The 14,065-nt window shown below is 51.6% G+C and overlaps 2 protein-coding genes across 3 annotated transcripts in view; one reads left to right on the forward strand and one right to left on the reverse strand.

The window, feature by feature from the left end:
* Window positions 1-1,839: 1,839 nt before the first annotated feature.
* Window positions 1,840-4,627, reverse strand: TMEM79 (transmembrane protein 79). Its single transcript, XM_058042707.1, has 3 exons — window positions 3,883-4,627; window positions 3,015-3,228; window positions 1,840-2,325 (listed from the first exon to the last, which is right to left on the reverse strand). The coding sequence occupies exons 1-3, from the start codon at window positions 4,610-4,612 to the stop codon at window positions 2,121-2,123; spliced, it is 1,149 nt and encodes a 382-aa protein (XP_057898690.1). The 5' UTR covers window positions 4,613-4,627; the 3' UTR covers window positions 1,840-2,120.
* A 2,900-nt stretch (window positions 4,628-7,527) lies between these two features.
* The window catches only part of SMG5 (SMG5 nonsense mediated mRNA decay factor), a 32,780-nt gene continuing 26,242 nt past the window's right edge, over window positions 7,528-14,065 (forward strand). For both annotated transcript variants that reach the window (XM_058042692.1, XM_058042693.1), the window contains exons 1-3: window positions 7,528-7,624; window positions 12,867-12,965; window positions 13,534-13,657. In XM_058042692.1, coding sequence (XP_057898675.1) covers window positions 7,548-7,624; window positions 12,867-12,965; window positions 13,534-13,657 — 300 coding nt within the window. In that variant the 5' untranslated portion in view covers window positions 7,528-7,547. The remainder of the gene's footprint in view (window positions 7,625-12,866; window positions 12,966-13,533; window positions 13,658-14,065) is intronic.

The raw sequence follows: 14,065 nt of genomic DNA on the forward strand, positions 1-14,065 counted from the left end.
TTTTAGTTTGGTTATCATATTGTAAGAGGGGTTCAAAGGGTAGTTATAAGAAATGCAGTACGCATCTTAATGTATTACACCTGAGTAAAGTGTGCCACACTCTAAGGGAAAGGAGCCAGCCTGGACAGAACTGTAATGGCAAATCAAGCGCCTTAAACCTTCATGCACATGAAGGATCCCAACAAAAAACAATCCAAAGGGAGTAAAAACAGGATAAAAAGGGCATCTGACCCAGGGAAGCTGTGCTGCTCCACCTGGAACATCGAGGATATCACTGTTGAAGAAGACCCAGTGCTGGCACTGTAGCATCCTTGACAGGAACGCTCCTGCTCCGGCCACAAGCCCCTTGCTTTAGGCCTTTTCTTTTTTATAAGAAATGCTGAAATCACTTAGTACAGAAATGGGGTCCCATTTTTTAACAAAAAGACTTTATGGGGTTTTCTAGTTTTGTTTGGTGGTGCTGCCGTTGTTGTTTGTTATAGATACATATTATAATATTGGCTTTTTGCAAACATTAACACAGATTTTATATGCGTGGTGTTGAAATAACACTGTAATAAAGATGTAGTTTTTATTTCTGTTGTTAATTAAGCTTAGACATAGTAGTGAAATAGCTGATATAAGGATGCTTGTGTTAAAATGCCTGCTTGGATGGGATAACATCCAAAGAACACAGGATGGGGGCACCTGCTACAGATCTGCCAACTATCAGCACTCACCACCTGAAGACAGTGTGGACCAAGACCCAAAACTGAAGATGATGATAAAAAAGGATTAAAACCACAACCCAGGAATAAGCATACTCTAAAAAGGTGGATCAAAGGAGGAGATATGCTGAACAGTTCTTGGAACATTAAACTAGTTTGGGGAAAAAGTTTACTCTGGATAAGGATCTATGAATATGCAACAGGCTGATGTAAGGGATAAGGTATTTAAGGTGTAAGATAACAGAGTGGTCTTGGCTGAGTGCCAAGATGCACCCTAACATCCTTTGCTCCATGGTCCTTGTCTCCTATTGCCCTTTATTAAACTTTTTAAATTTTCACAGGAGAGTGAACATGGTTTTCACATTGTTGTTTGCCTAGTTACACATATACATATCAGTAAAGAAGTGTATGTATATATCACTTTCCCCAAATCTTTGCCTGAAAGCCCTTTGATTTCAGAGTTAAAATAATTTGGAGAGAAGGGGGGTCACATTTTCCATTGCAGAGGAGGTTCCTGCCTTCCTGGGTGGACACCTGGCTTTCAAAGCAAGACACAGCTTCATGGCAGTCCCTCAGCTCCTTGATTCCCATTCTCTGGTTGGGGTGAGCTGTTCCTGTGATCCAGCATTGCAGGATGGGAGGTGTGACAAGCCAGACACCGGGCAGATCTGGAGCTGGAGTGGCTTTTCCTGGATTGGGTGGATTTTTAACTGCTTTGGGTTAGGACTGACAACTGAGGCTGTCAGAAATGCCACTCCCAGGGGTCCATTCATGTCTGCAGAAGGGGCTCAGCACCCATCCTGGGAAGGACTGGCCATCCCTGGCCCTGGCCAGTGGCAAAGCTGGTGCCATGTCACCCAACCCAGCTTCCTCCCTCCCATCCAACCCACTGCTTTGAGAACTGGGTGCTGACTCTCCACCAGGAGGAAGAGGAGGGACAAACAGGGTGAGACTGGCTATGCAGGGACCCTGGAGTGGGATGCAGGGTTTGGAGAGGGACAGTCTGGGGGAAACATTTTTTTCCCCTCTTGGAAACATAATTTTGAGGCCGGGTGATTGCATGCTGTAGGCGAAGCTCTGAGTCATTCTGTGAGAAATTTAACTCACCCTCTGCAAAACAGGCACAAAGCTGCTTGGTAAGGGCTTTATTGGGCAAAGCTGGCTCCAGCAGGAGGGGAAGCAAATCCCACCCATTCCCAGGGAACAGGGCTCAGTGTGTCCTGCTCTTGTTCACCATCCAGCAGGAGTCTCCTGGTGCAGAGGGTCTGCAGCTGGTTCTGTGTGCTAAGCAAAACCTCCCTGTGTCCAGGCAGGGAGAAGGAGCCCAGCAGGATCTGTCAGCTGTCAGGACTCCTGAGGCAGGGCATGAAGGAAGCTCAAACCCATAGGATCCAGGCACTCCATCTCATTCCCTCAGCCCCAGTGGCGGAGTTTGGCTCTGCTCTCCTTGGAGCGGCTCTCGGGCGTTGGCAGTGCCAGGGAGAGGAGGTTCTCAGGCTCCAGCACAAACATGCCATACAGGTTCCAGAGCAGCATGGCCAGGAGTGGCAGGAAGGTCATGCTGAAGCCAAAGGCACGGAAGGAGCGGCCGATGGCGTAGGACATCCAGAAAATCAACCTGGAGAGAGGCAGAGAGTGCGGGCTGAGAGCCAAGGTGATGCTGAGGGGCTGGCACTCAGTGGTTCTGATCAGTGAGGATTTGGGGCTGGCACTCAGTGCTTCTGACCAGTGAGGATTTGAGGCTGGCACTCAGTGCTTCTGACCAGTGAGGATTTGGGGCTGGCACTCAGTGCTTCTGACCAGTGAGGATTTGGGGCTGGCACTCAAGTGCTTCTGACCAGTGGGGATTTGGGGCTGGCACTCAGTGGTTCTGACCAGCGAGGATTTGGGGTGATGCTGTGGGGCTGGCACTCAGTGCTTCTGATCAGTGAGGATTTGGGGTGATGCTGTGGGGCTGGCACTCAGTGCTTCTGACCAGTAAGGATTTGGGGTTGGCACTCAGTGGTTCTGACAGTGAGGATTTGGGGCTGGCACTCAGTGCTTCTGACCAGTGAGGATTTGGGGTGATGCTGTGGGGCTGCCACTCTGGTTCTGACAGTGAGGATTTGGGGCTGGCACTCTGGTTCTGACAGTGAGGATTTGGGGCTGGCACTCAGTGGTTCTGACCAGAAATCTGAGGATTTCCCTGCCGTAGGAAGAGGAACCCTTCCTGGCTCTGGTGAGCTGGGTGAGGTGCTGCCAGAGCGGGAGTTTGCTCCAAGGGATGGTGCTGGCACTGACAGAGCCTGGGGTGAAGGAGCCATTTACCTGGAGATGGCGAAGAGCCCTGTGAGCAGTGGGATGAGCTTGAGGAGCTCCTGTGGGAGGTAGGTGGCCAGCACAGCCATGTTGAAGAAGTAGAGGATGAAGAGGTGCACGGACTGGGAGACGTAAGTGCGGTGGATCTCCACCTCCCGCTGGAGCTCTCCAAAGGGCTCCAGGGCAGAGGAGCAGAGGCGGGAGATGCCGCTGACGATCATTCCTGAGGGACAGAGAGAGGTGTTTTGTGGAGACAGCCAAAAACTCCACAACTTTGTGAAAATTGTAAAGCCGGTATGTTTATTACAGCACCGGATGCATGTGGAGATTACTCTCCTTAAAAGACATGAGTACCTCTGGGAACTTCAGGTCCCTTTTTATCCCCCTCTCAAATACATATGCATACAATTTCACAATAGGTTCATACATATTCATTTTTAGGAATTTCACGTGACATTTGCTGCTAGTTCTTCTTCATCAGAAAGAATTCCTAGGTCAGGTTGACCTGCTCTCACAGCAGTCTCTCTGTCTATCCCCCTCTGTCTCCTCCCCTTTATCTCTGTCCTTCACTGAATCAGTTTCCCTGAGCCTAGGCTTTACAGTCAAGCTACATAGCTATGTTTTCTAACCACAGACTCAAAGATGTACATTTCACCTAAATCAAAATAGATTTCTACTCTGGAGAATTTCTACTCTGTCTCACAGGGGCTCAGCGTGTGCCCAGAGGAGCCACGGTGCACTTTGGGCAGCACCAGGACAGGAGAAAAGCTCCATCTGCTGCTCCTGGTGGGAGTATCAGACCCACAAAGAGCTCAGCCCCAGGGCTCATGAAGCCTAGACCAGGAGCACAGTGCTCACACCCCAGCCCATGGCTCACCCAGCACGATGGGGAAGGTGGCAAAGGTGGCACAGCGCAGCGTGTAGACCAGGCGGGCGCTGACGGTGGGCAGCAGCGGGGCATCGAAGGGCAGGAAGATGTAGGCTCCATAGATGAGGCAAGGGCAGAGGAGCAGGGCCCCTGCCACCGATGCCACAGCCTTGAGGTTATCAGTGCCACAGTCCCTGGCACACGGGCACTGCGAGCCCTCAGCCAGGGGCTTGGCCATGCGCCCCTCAAAGCCCGGGGGGTTCCTGTAGCGTGAGGGGCCGAGGGGGAGGAAGACCTGCTTGTGGTGAAGGCTGCTGGCTCTGTCACTGGAGGGGACACTGGGGGGAACATCCCCCCTGCTCTCCTCCCGGGGCCATGGGGTCGGGTGCTGCTTCTGCTTGAAGGGGCTCTGCTCGATGCACTGCGGGTCAATGGGCACAAAAACGTGGGATGCCATCACGGGCAGCTGGGGAACTTCCTCATCTTCGGCCTCAGCTGTGGGGCAGGTGGGAACAGCTTCCTCTGGGTCCTCATGGCCTCCCTCGGGACTCGAGCGCTTCTTTGTCTCCACGAGCTCTGGCTGGCCCAGGGCATTGTGCTGACTCTGGTCCCACGGCAGGGTGGCATCAGGGTCCCCCAGGTGCTCATCTGGGGCTGGTGGCACCTTGTCCAGGGCCACCTTCCCCAGGTCCAGCAGAGCCACCTCCTCAGGGGGAAGGACAGGGTCTGCAGCAGCCATGAGAGTGTTCAGTTCCACACTGCCAGGGATGCAGCTGGGGGCTGGTAACACTGCTGCCTGCACTTGGGGTGTTCAGAGGGGACAAAGTTCCTGTCCTTTCTGCTTTCACCCTGGAGAAAGGAGACAGATCAATTCACATCAGAAATGAGAGGTGTGGGGTCACGTGCACAGCCCCAGTTACAAAGTGGGAGCAAACTGGCACTCCTGGAGCCCCCACCACCCTCCTGTCCTTGCACTAGGAGGGGAAAGCAGTGCCTGGTGTCCCCTGGCAGCGGGGTCAGGTTCTGTCCTGGGAGGGGTGAAGCCTGGAGGTGCAGGTCTGGCTGGGAATTAATTCCCCTGCTGAACAAACACTCTGGGAGTTCTGGCTGGGCACAGCCCAGATGATACAGCTGGCTCCTCAGTGGCTCTGTCCTGGGCCAGGACCAGCCAAGCCCTGGGGAGAGGCGACCTGGCTGCTTCCCAAAACCGTGGGGACAGCCAGCATGAGCCAGGTTTGCTGCCTCTTGCAGCTGAGACTGATGTGGGGTGGGCAAAAGGGGCTGCTGGGTGCCCTTCCATGGGTGCAGGAGGCACAGGCAGAGCTCCCATGTTGTTGTTACCCTTTAGGAGAACCCTGTCTCTTGCCTCATCCCGAGTGTCCTGCCTGTCAGAGCAAACTTATCTTAGCAGAATTACATTTGAGAAAAATGAAGTAGATTCTCTCTTTCCTCAATAATTTTAAGTTTGTCCAGAAGTTTGACAAGGAGAACACTTGAACAAAACATCTGTTTGAGTGTGCTCAAGTCTGAACTGAAGGGATTTTTTTTCTAGAATTGCTGGAGATAGGGCTAACCAGCCCTAACTAAATAAATACTCTGACAAAAGCTGGCAGCCATATGAATTAGATACTCACAACTCTCACTGCAGTACATTTCCAGTGGAGGGCTGAGACTTTTTCCTCAATGAACTGCCAATAATCCATAAGCAGATTTTAAACTATCTACATGGGAAAAGATTGGAGCAAAACCAAAGCACTTTCATCCCTGCACCCTCAGGAGCCCACAGGCGTGGGGAAACTGAGGCACGGAGCTTCCTCCGAGCTCCACACACGGAAGCAGGGCTGAAACAGCTCCTTAGGCCTCCCACACCTCCAGCACCCCATCCCGGACCCCAGCCCCAATCGCAGCCCCCAGCCCCTCCCCGGCTGCAGCACTCACTCAGGCACGGGCAGGGGGCCATGGGGGATTCCAGCTCCATGGATTCCCAGCTCTGCAGGAGACCCTGCGCGATTCCAGCGCAGTCCCGGCCGCCTCTGCACCTCAAACCTGCCCGACCGGCTCGGGTGGGGCGGGCTGAGGGGCGGGAGCTCCGCCCGGCCCGGCCCGGCCCGGCCCGGCCCCGCGGGGATCGGTGGAGGGCGCGGGGCAGCCCCGGGACCCCCGGGCCGTGTCCGGGCCGTTTCGGGTGTGAAAACGCCAATCGCTTGTTTTTAAAATTTTAAAGGTAATAAAGTGGTTATAAAAATAGTGATACAATTCGAGTAATAATAAGTTGGGTAATTTGAATTAGGGCAATATGAGACAATAGAAACAAAGAATTGTGGATGTCCGGGTGCCTTTTTCTGGGCAAAATACGCCTGAAAAAGGACTTTCGTTAATAGAGGATTAACCCTTAAGAACAACAGCCTGATGCATATTCATACACTTCATACATGATGCATAAATTCCATTCAAACACAGGATTCTGTCTGGTCATCATCAACTTCTTCCTCTGAATCCTGACAGTGCATTCGAGGCAGGAAGAAGTTCGTTTCTCCTGATAAGAAAGCAATAAATTCTTTTTCTCTGAAAGACTGAGGTGTCCTGTGGCTGCTATCTCACTGCAAGTCCTTTCTTTAAAAAAAGTATCCTACATAGCATCGTTTGTATTTTAACATTTTTTATAACCTAAAACTCTATTTAACACACTACTTAATCAATACAGCATTACTTTCTAACACAACACATATAATATTCATTTTAATATTTGCAAAAAGCCAATCATAAAATACGCATTTTCACACGGGTGTGCCAACTTAAAGAGCTCTCTAAACTCTCACACAGTTTAAAAAGGAGACAGGCAAGTCAGCCCTTGTTTATCCTGCATGTGCAAGGTGGAGTTTTCCACAAATCAAGCGCACCAAGGATAACACGAAGTTACATCTTTTAAACGGTAAAATTTACATTAACCCATCTAATACACATCCCCGCCCACCTAAAGAATATTTATGTAGCGTCACCTAACACAATGCTGGAAATACCAAGTATTTTTATTTTATTGAGTGTGAAAAACGCCAATCACTTGTTTTTAAAGAATTTAAAAGTTAAATAGTAATAAAATGGTTATAAAAATAGTAATACAATCAGAGTAATAAATAATACCAAGTATTTTTATTTTATTGAGCAACTTTTATTACAGAAATTAGAAAAAGTTCCGTGCCGGCATAGTTATGTTTACAAAAGGTGAGAAGGTTCAGCTTGAAGACACCACTGGGGGAGAATCCGACGGGTGCCTGGCGGTCCCCGGGGACCCTCGGCAGAGAGGGATCCAGAGCAGGGAGGGATTTCTGCGCCGCTCCCCCGGCTCCCGGCCCCACATCACGGGGCGGGCTCTGCTCGTGCCCTCAACCGGGACAAGGGGACCCCGGCCCGCCCTGGCCCTCAGCCCGGCCGTGAGGCGGCGGCCGCCATGTTGCCAGCACTAAGTGCGGGCGGCTCAGCTCTCGCGAGACGAGCTCGCCCCCACCACCGCCCCGCCCGCCCGGCGCGGCGCCGCCGCCGCCGCGGGAAATCTCGCGAGAGCATCGAGGGCCAGGGGGCAGCCATGGCGGCCGAGCGGGCCCGGGGGCGGCGGCGGCGGCGGCGCGGGCGGTGCTGAGGGGCCGCGGGGCCGGGCCGGGCCCGCCGCGGGCGCCATGAGCCAGGGTGGCGGGGCCGCCAGCGAGAGCGGCGAGCCGGAGGCCAAGGTGCTGCACACCAAGCGGCTGTACCGGTGAGCAGAGGGGCCGGAGGGGATGGAGGGGCCGGGAAGGGGAGGGAGCCGGTGCCGGGCGGCTCCAGATGAGGGTGGGGAGAATCAGTCCTGAGGGGTCGGGGGTTACTCAGGGAACGGGGGAGGATTTGGGGAGGGAGGGTGACAGGGGGTGCACGAGGAGAGCAGAGGGAGAATGGGGCTGGGGGTGACGGGAGGGAATTGGGGCGGGGAGGTTGGGCCAGGCTGGGGAGGACCGGGGTGAAGGAGTTGGTGAGAGACAGGGAGGATAAAGGAAAGGAGATGGGGGAGTTGTCAGTGAGGATGGAAGGAAAGGAAATGGGCGAGTTGTCAGTGAAAGATTCGGGGGACTGGGGAAGGACATGGTGGAATTGAGGTAACAGCAGGGATGGACGGGGTTGGGGGGCTCTGGAGGAACGACAGCATAGGGGATCGGAGGGATGTTCAGAGACGATGGGGAAAGGAGGTGATGGAAATTAGGGAAGATGGAAGTGAAAGTGTCGGGAAACCCAGGGAAAGGATGCAGTGCTAAGGGAGAGGAGAAGGAGGAGGTTTAGGGAAGACCGGGGAAAAGAGTTGTATGAGATCCAGAGAGGATAAGCAATACATGGAGGGGTTCCACTGGGGAAAAGGAGTCTGGTGGCTCCAGGGCAGATAAATCAGACCAAGGGACTGTGAGAGATCCAGGCCAGATGGGGGAATGCAGAGATGGGGGGAGGAGATAGGTGGGAGAGTGGGAAGGGGATCAGGGGTAAGGGGACACCCAGGGTGATAAGTGAGGACATAAGAGGTGGAAAAAGGAGTTCTGTGGGATTCAGGGAGAATGATGGGGGCTGAGTGGAAAGGCGCTGTTGGGATGCAGTGGGATAAGGGTGAGATGTGGGGTCATCCAGGGAGAGCGGGTTTGGAGAGGGTGTCCCTGGCTTTGGCAGTAGGCAGGGATTGTGTGAGAAGTGCTGCAGAAGAGGATGTGATGAGCAGGAGTGTGAGCTGGGGCACTCTGCTGCTGTGTGGAGGGCAGCACAGCTCCAGCTGCTGCAGATCTTTCCAGTTCAGCACTCCCTGAGACTCTGGTCCCACATTTCCACACCATCCATTGGAAATGGCATCAGAGAACAGGACTGGGGCACTCCTGCTGGCCCTGGTGAGCTCAGGCCCCCTCTGCTCTGCTCCTGACCTGTTTTGTGAGGGCAGCCCAGAAATGGTTCCCTTCTGGCTCAGGTTCCTTGTCAGTACAACAGATCCACAGGAGTTCCAGCAGCAGTTCTCAGAGATGAGCAAAGTGATGGAGACAAGAGATGAATTTTACATGGGGGTCTATTTCTTTGTGTCTTGGTGACATTGGCTGTGTCCTTGCACCTCGTGGCACCTCGCTGCCCTCCTCCAGAGCAGGGCAGGGTTTTGCCTGCCCAGCAGTAACTGCAGGTGTGGGTGGTGGTTGTTTTGTGCTCGGTGCAAGCACCTTGCTGCACTTTGGGGGTTCAGTGGGTTGGGTGTTGGTGTGAGGTGAGAAGTGGGGCTCAGTGTGATGGAGGGATGGGCTGCATGGTCCTGCTTGGGCTGAGGAGCTCCGTGTGTGCTGCTGCCACGCTGAGGCACCTGCAGTGATCTCCAGCACATCAGCAGAGTGTGGGACAGGCCTGCAGGGGATGTTTGTCCTTCTGCCTGCAAACCAGAACGTGTTTTGTTGGAACCATCCTTGTCGTGGTTCCAGAGCTGCTCTGCTTTGTTTTCCTGGTGCTGCTCAGCTCATCTGTCAAGCAGAACCTCACGTTCTGCTGCAGAGAACTGCCTGTGGCCAGAGGAGGGATTGTCATCCTTGCAAGGGAGGGGTTGTTTTCTGTTTCAATTTCTGTAGCAGAATAAGGTGTGTGGTTGCTCTAGAGCGTTTTTACAGCAGAAAAGGAACCACCCTCCTCCTGCAGGGACAGCTCTTCTTTAGTGGGGAGGAAGCATTGTGATTTTAGCACAGGATTTATAGTGCCTGCAGTGGCCACAAATTTCCGTGTGTGTAGCTGACAGTTCTCTGAGCAGTTCCCACCTTAACATTCTGCTGTCAGTTCCTCCGTGTCTCAGCCCCAAGTGGGAGTTTCCTGCCCCGCGTTGTGCGCTGAGCGTGGCCTGAGAGCTCCTGACTGTCACACTAAGCGGCGCCTTTGAGTCACAGATGCGGGAATGCCACAGCTCTAAACGGCGATCCCACGGGATCAGCCTGTGCGAGCTGAGCTCAGCTCTCCAAGCTCCTTGCCTGTCAGGGTGTCCTTCCAGACCCATTGCTGCTCTTAGGGCAAACTTTGATCTTTTCCAAGTCTTCCTGGATCGACAGTTCCCAGGTTTCACCTTGGGATGTGGCAGCTGCATTATCACGGGTGTGCTTTTACAATGCCTGTTGTGGCATGGGGTGAGCAGGTTTATTTTACAGGTTTCTGGGTAACCATTAGCCCGTGGACTCAGTGCTGCTGCTGCTGTGTGGAGCCTGTTCCAGGCACTGTGGTTTGTGGCCTGACACATGCCACAGCACAGCTAAGTGACTTGCAGGTCTTTCCTCTTAATAATGTCTTACTCCTCACACACTGTGGCTCTTAGTGGTGTCCTAAATAAAGCAACAGAGGGGACAAATGTCCCTGCTGTCCTGCTCCATCCCAGACTGTTCATCACATGGAGGAGAAGGGACAGATCAGTGTCTGTATGGCATTGGCCTGTTTCCACCCTGCTTGGCACCATGGGCTGTGTTTGTTTCCTTTAATAGACTGGCATCTGATGTGCCTCCTTTGTGGTTCTGGTGTGCTGTCTGACAGCAATGTTTAAACTCAGCAGGTGGAAAAATGGGTCCTGGAACAGGATTTGTGCTCTTAACTCCTGGGGAAAGTTGGGAAAGTTCAACCTGTGGTCTTGGCACAGATGCTAAAGTGCATTTCCAGCAGTGCATGGTCCATAGCACCTGTGTTGGTGTTTCCCAGCATTTCTGGGGTGAGAAATTTCTGGCTCCTGTCCCTTTTGTCCTCACTGAATCCTCTTCCCTCAGCAGCCCAGATGTGGGATCCTGGCAGGGCATCCCCAGCTGTCACAGATTCTGCTTTGCTCCTGCCTCCTTCTCTTGCAGCAGCACCAGAGGGGCCGAGTGGATGGGGACAAGGCAACGTTTCAGCCCTTAGGGCTCACAAACCACATCCCAGTGTGTCAGCCTTGCTGCTCTCTGCTCATCAGCTCTGTTCCATCACAAGCACTGAAAGAACAGCAGAAATACCAAATGTGTGCATGTCCCCATCCATGGACTGTTGTATAAAATTAGGTTGTATGGCAGATGCCCTCTGGGCCACCTTGAGGGGAAGGTGATATCCTTCTGTCCCTAGAAGGAAACATTTCTGTAGTTGTCATTTGGCAGGGCACTGGGATCATTTCCCACACTGGCTCTCATGGACATGTGCACTTGTTTCAGGCACACACAGCTGAGATTGTTGCTCACAGAATGTTGTTTCACAGCTGCTTTACTGCCTGTGTCAGGAATCACTGATTGTAGTTTATTTGTAGTTCTCTCTGGGAGTTAAATGAAGCAGCAATTCCTCTTTCCTCTGGTCACCCTGTGAGAGGAATCCAGCCAGCTCCTGGTGTGTGAAGGGACTTGGAGAGCCACAGGACAGCAGAGCCAGGCTGCAGGCAGGAGATGTGCATTGCCTGTGTCTGTGGGGTTCTGCTGTGGGGCAGCTAAACTGGAGGGTTTTTGGATTGTCCCAACCCCAGTATGAGCTTGCAGGGATGCTGCACACTCAGTGCCTGTTACCTGTAAAACAAAATGTATTTTACTTGCTTCTTTCCTTGCTGTGAGGGTATGGGGCTGTCAGAGTTTGCAAACACCCTTCAGGCCTTATGAGAAAGAGGGCAGTGAGCAGGAGGGGCTGGATGTCAAGATGTAACAGGATTTTTTGTGTGATTATTACTATCTCCTTGGTTTTCTTCATCATTATTCAGTAAGAAGTTGGTTCAAGTCTATGGTGTTCTCCCAAGGCATTGCATGAGATGTTTCTATTCCCCACACTTCCCTTTTCCTGTTTCTGTGCTTACTGGAAACAAATGAGATTCCTTCACCTTGAGTGAGAGGCTTTCTGTGGCAGGAGATGGGACATTTTCTGTGTGAGCTCTGGAATGTTCTGGGGCTTTTTTCAGGGAAGTTCCTTTGGGTGTAATGAGTTTGTGAGGAGAGATTTGCCTTGCTGGGAATAGGGAACTGTTGGTTACTTTGCAGTAACATCTTTAGTTTTCAAGGAAGATTTTGAGGAGTGACCATGGGTGGGGTGGATCTGAAGCTGAGGGGGAGAACAAGGACCCCTGGGGTGGGTTTGGTGACCTTGGCTACAGGCAGAGCAATGGCAGAGGCTGGAGGTGACCCCTTGTGTAGGAAGGGTTGGCTGTTGTTGTTATTGTGCTTTATTGAGCTGTCCCTGAGCACTAATGGTGCTGAAAGTCCTGGGTTTGTTTCACTGCAGTGTTCAGAGCTGGGGTGTGATTTGTTCACAGCTACAAACTTCTGAGTGTTTGAGATTTACACACAGTGTGGGATTCTTCCTCCAGGAGGAGGGTCTTGGGCAATGATTGACCAAAGTACTTTTTTTTTGCATGGCTCAGAGGTTTGGAGGGTGCTTGCTCTGTTTTTTTGGGGGAGAAAACCTTGGAACAAATTTCCTCTCTCTGTTACCTGTCACTGAGGGAACTTTAGGGGTTCAACCAGTGAATCCCTGTAACAAAGATGGGGAAGTTTTGGCAAATGAGAGACTTGTGTTGCCTTCTTTTGCAGGCAGATTGGTAAGAAAACAGGAGTTGGTGGAGGTTTGACTCTTACACCATTAAAACTTACCCCATCAAAACAGTAGTTTTTAGAATTCAATCAATTTTTTAACCACAGAGTTTAAGACATTGAAATGAATCTGAATGTAGGTATAGCAGGTTTAATTGTTGCCAGTGAGTCCAGAGACATTTCTTATTTTGCAGCTGTAGAAATAATTGATGTATTTGATCAGACAGGCAGAGGTAAATGGTGATTAAACCACTGTTCTGCAGAAAAATGCCTATAATTCTGTATTCCATAACCTTCTTCAGAGTGCAAAAAGGAGATCAGTGACTGTGATGTGGTGGTACAGGGCAGTGTGCTGACAGTGGGACTAAATGGGGTTCCTTGCAGCCACCTCTGATCTGCAGTGATCCCAGGTGACCTCTCCTGAAACTTTGCTTCTGTGTTCTCTTGCAGGGCAGTGGTTGAGGCCGTGCACAGGCTGGATCTCATCCTTGGCAATAAGGCAGCTTACCAGGATGTGTTCAAGCCAGAGAACATCAGCTTGAGGAACAAGTAAGTTGGGCAGCATGTTTGTCTTTTGTGTTTGGCTGGGGAAAATCCGTGTGAAGCAACACGTGGAGCTGTTGAATCTGCAGTTTTAATGTTTGTTTGGTTTGTAGTGCACCTGTTGACCTGGGATCCTTCCAGGTTTTGCAAGCAGAGGCTTGGTTTTAGACCTGTACTTGAGCAATGCAATCCATGGCTTTCCTGCATATCATTGATACAAATAAATTGTCTTTGTGTTGGCCAATTCTTTCCTTGTAATAAAAACTGTGGGGCAGAAATCTTACACATGTATAAAATCTTTTATCAGGGGTCAGGGTTGCTGAGCAAGGAGGATTATTCTTACTAATTTTTGAAGCTGTCATTACTGCACTTCAGGAAGTCACTGATGGCCAGCTGAGCCCAGAGGGCACTGCTTTAAGCATGTGGCTTTTCCTGGTGCTCTTGTGTGGGAGTGATCCAGGCAGATGGCGTAGCTCAGCCCTTGTAATGGATTTGGATTTTCCTCTCTGTGCTTCTGTAGTGGCAGCTGTTTGAGGCTGCAGGAGCCACTGACAATGCTCTGCTCTCTGGCCAGGCTGAGGGAGCTGTGTGTGAAGCTGATGTTCCTGCATCCAGTGGATTATGGAAGAAAAGCAGAAGAACTGCTCTGGAGAAAGGTTTACTATGAAGTTATCCAGCTCATTAAAACAAATAAAAAGGCAGGTATCTGTGGCTCTGGCATGAGAAGGTCTCTGTGCAGTGGAGGCAAAGTTAAAGCTTCATTTGCTTGGAGAAGCTGTGGTGTGAGCCCAGGGTGGGGAGCTGGGCACTGTCACATTCCTGTGGGGCTGCCCTGTGCCTTTGTGTGGCACTGGGCACTTAAGCACTGATGTGCTATTGAGAGTCCTTCCATTGCAGAGGGCATTCCAACAGAATTTGCTTGTTTTTTGTGTTCCCCTCTTCATCAGACAGATCTCTCCAGGTAGAGTGATTGTTTTAAGTGCTTTATCAGTGCTGATTGTTTTTACAGGAGTTGCTCACTGGAAGGTCTTCAGTGCTCTGTGATTCCATGAGCTCTCCTGGCTTTCCAGGGGTCTGGGTGCATTTAAGGTGCTCCAACCAGATAC

This window comes from Melospiza georgiana, chromosome 33, assembly GCF_028018845.1.
Source record: "Melospiza georgiana isolate bMelGeo1 chromosome 33, bMelGeo1.pri, whole genome shotgun sequence".
In the NCBI taxonomy this organism is placed as follows: domain Eukaryota; kingdom Metazoa; phylum Chordata; class Aves; order Passeriformes; family Passerellidae; genus Melospiza; species Melospiza georgiana.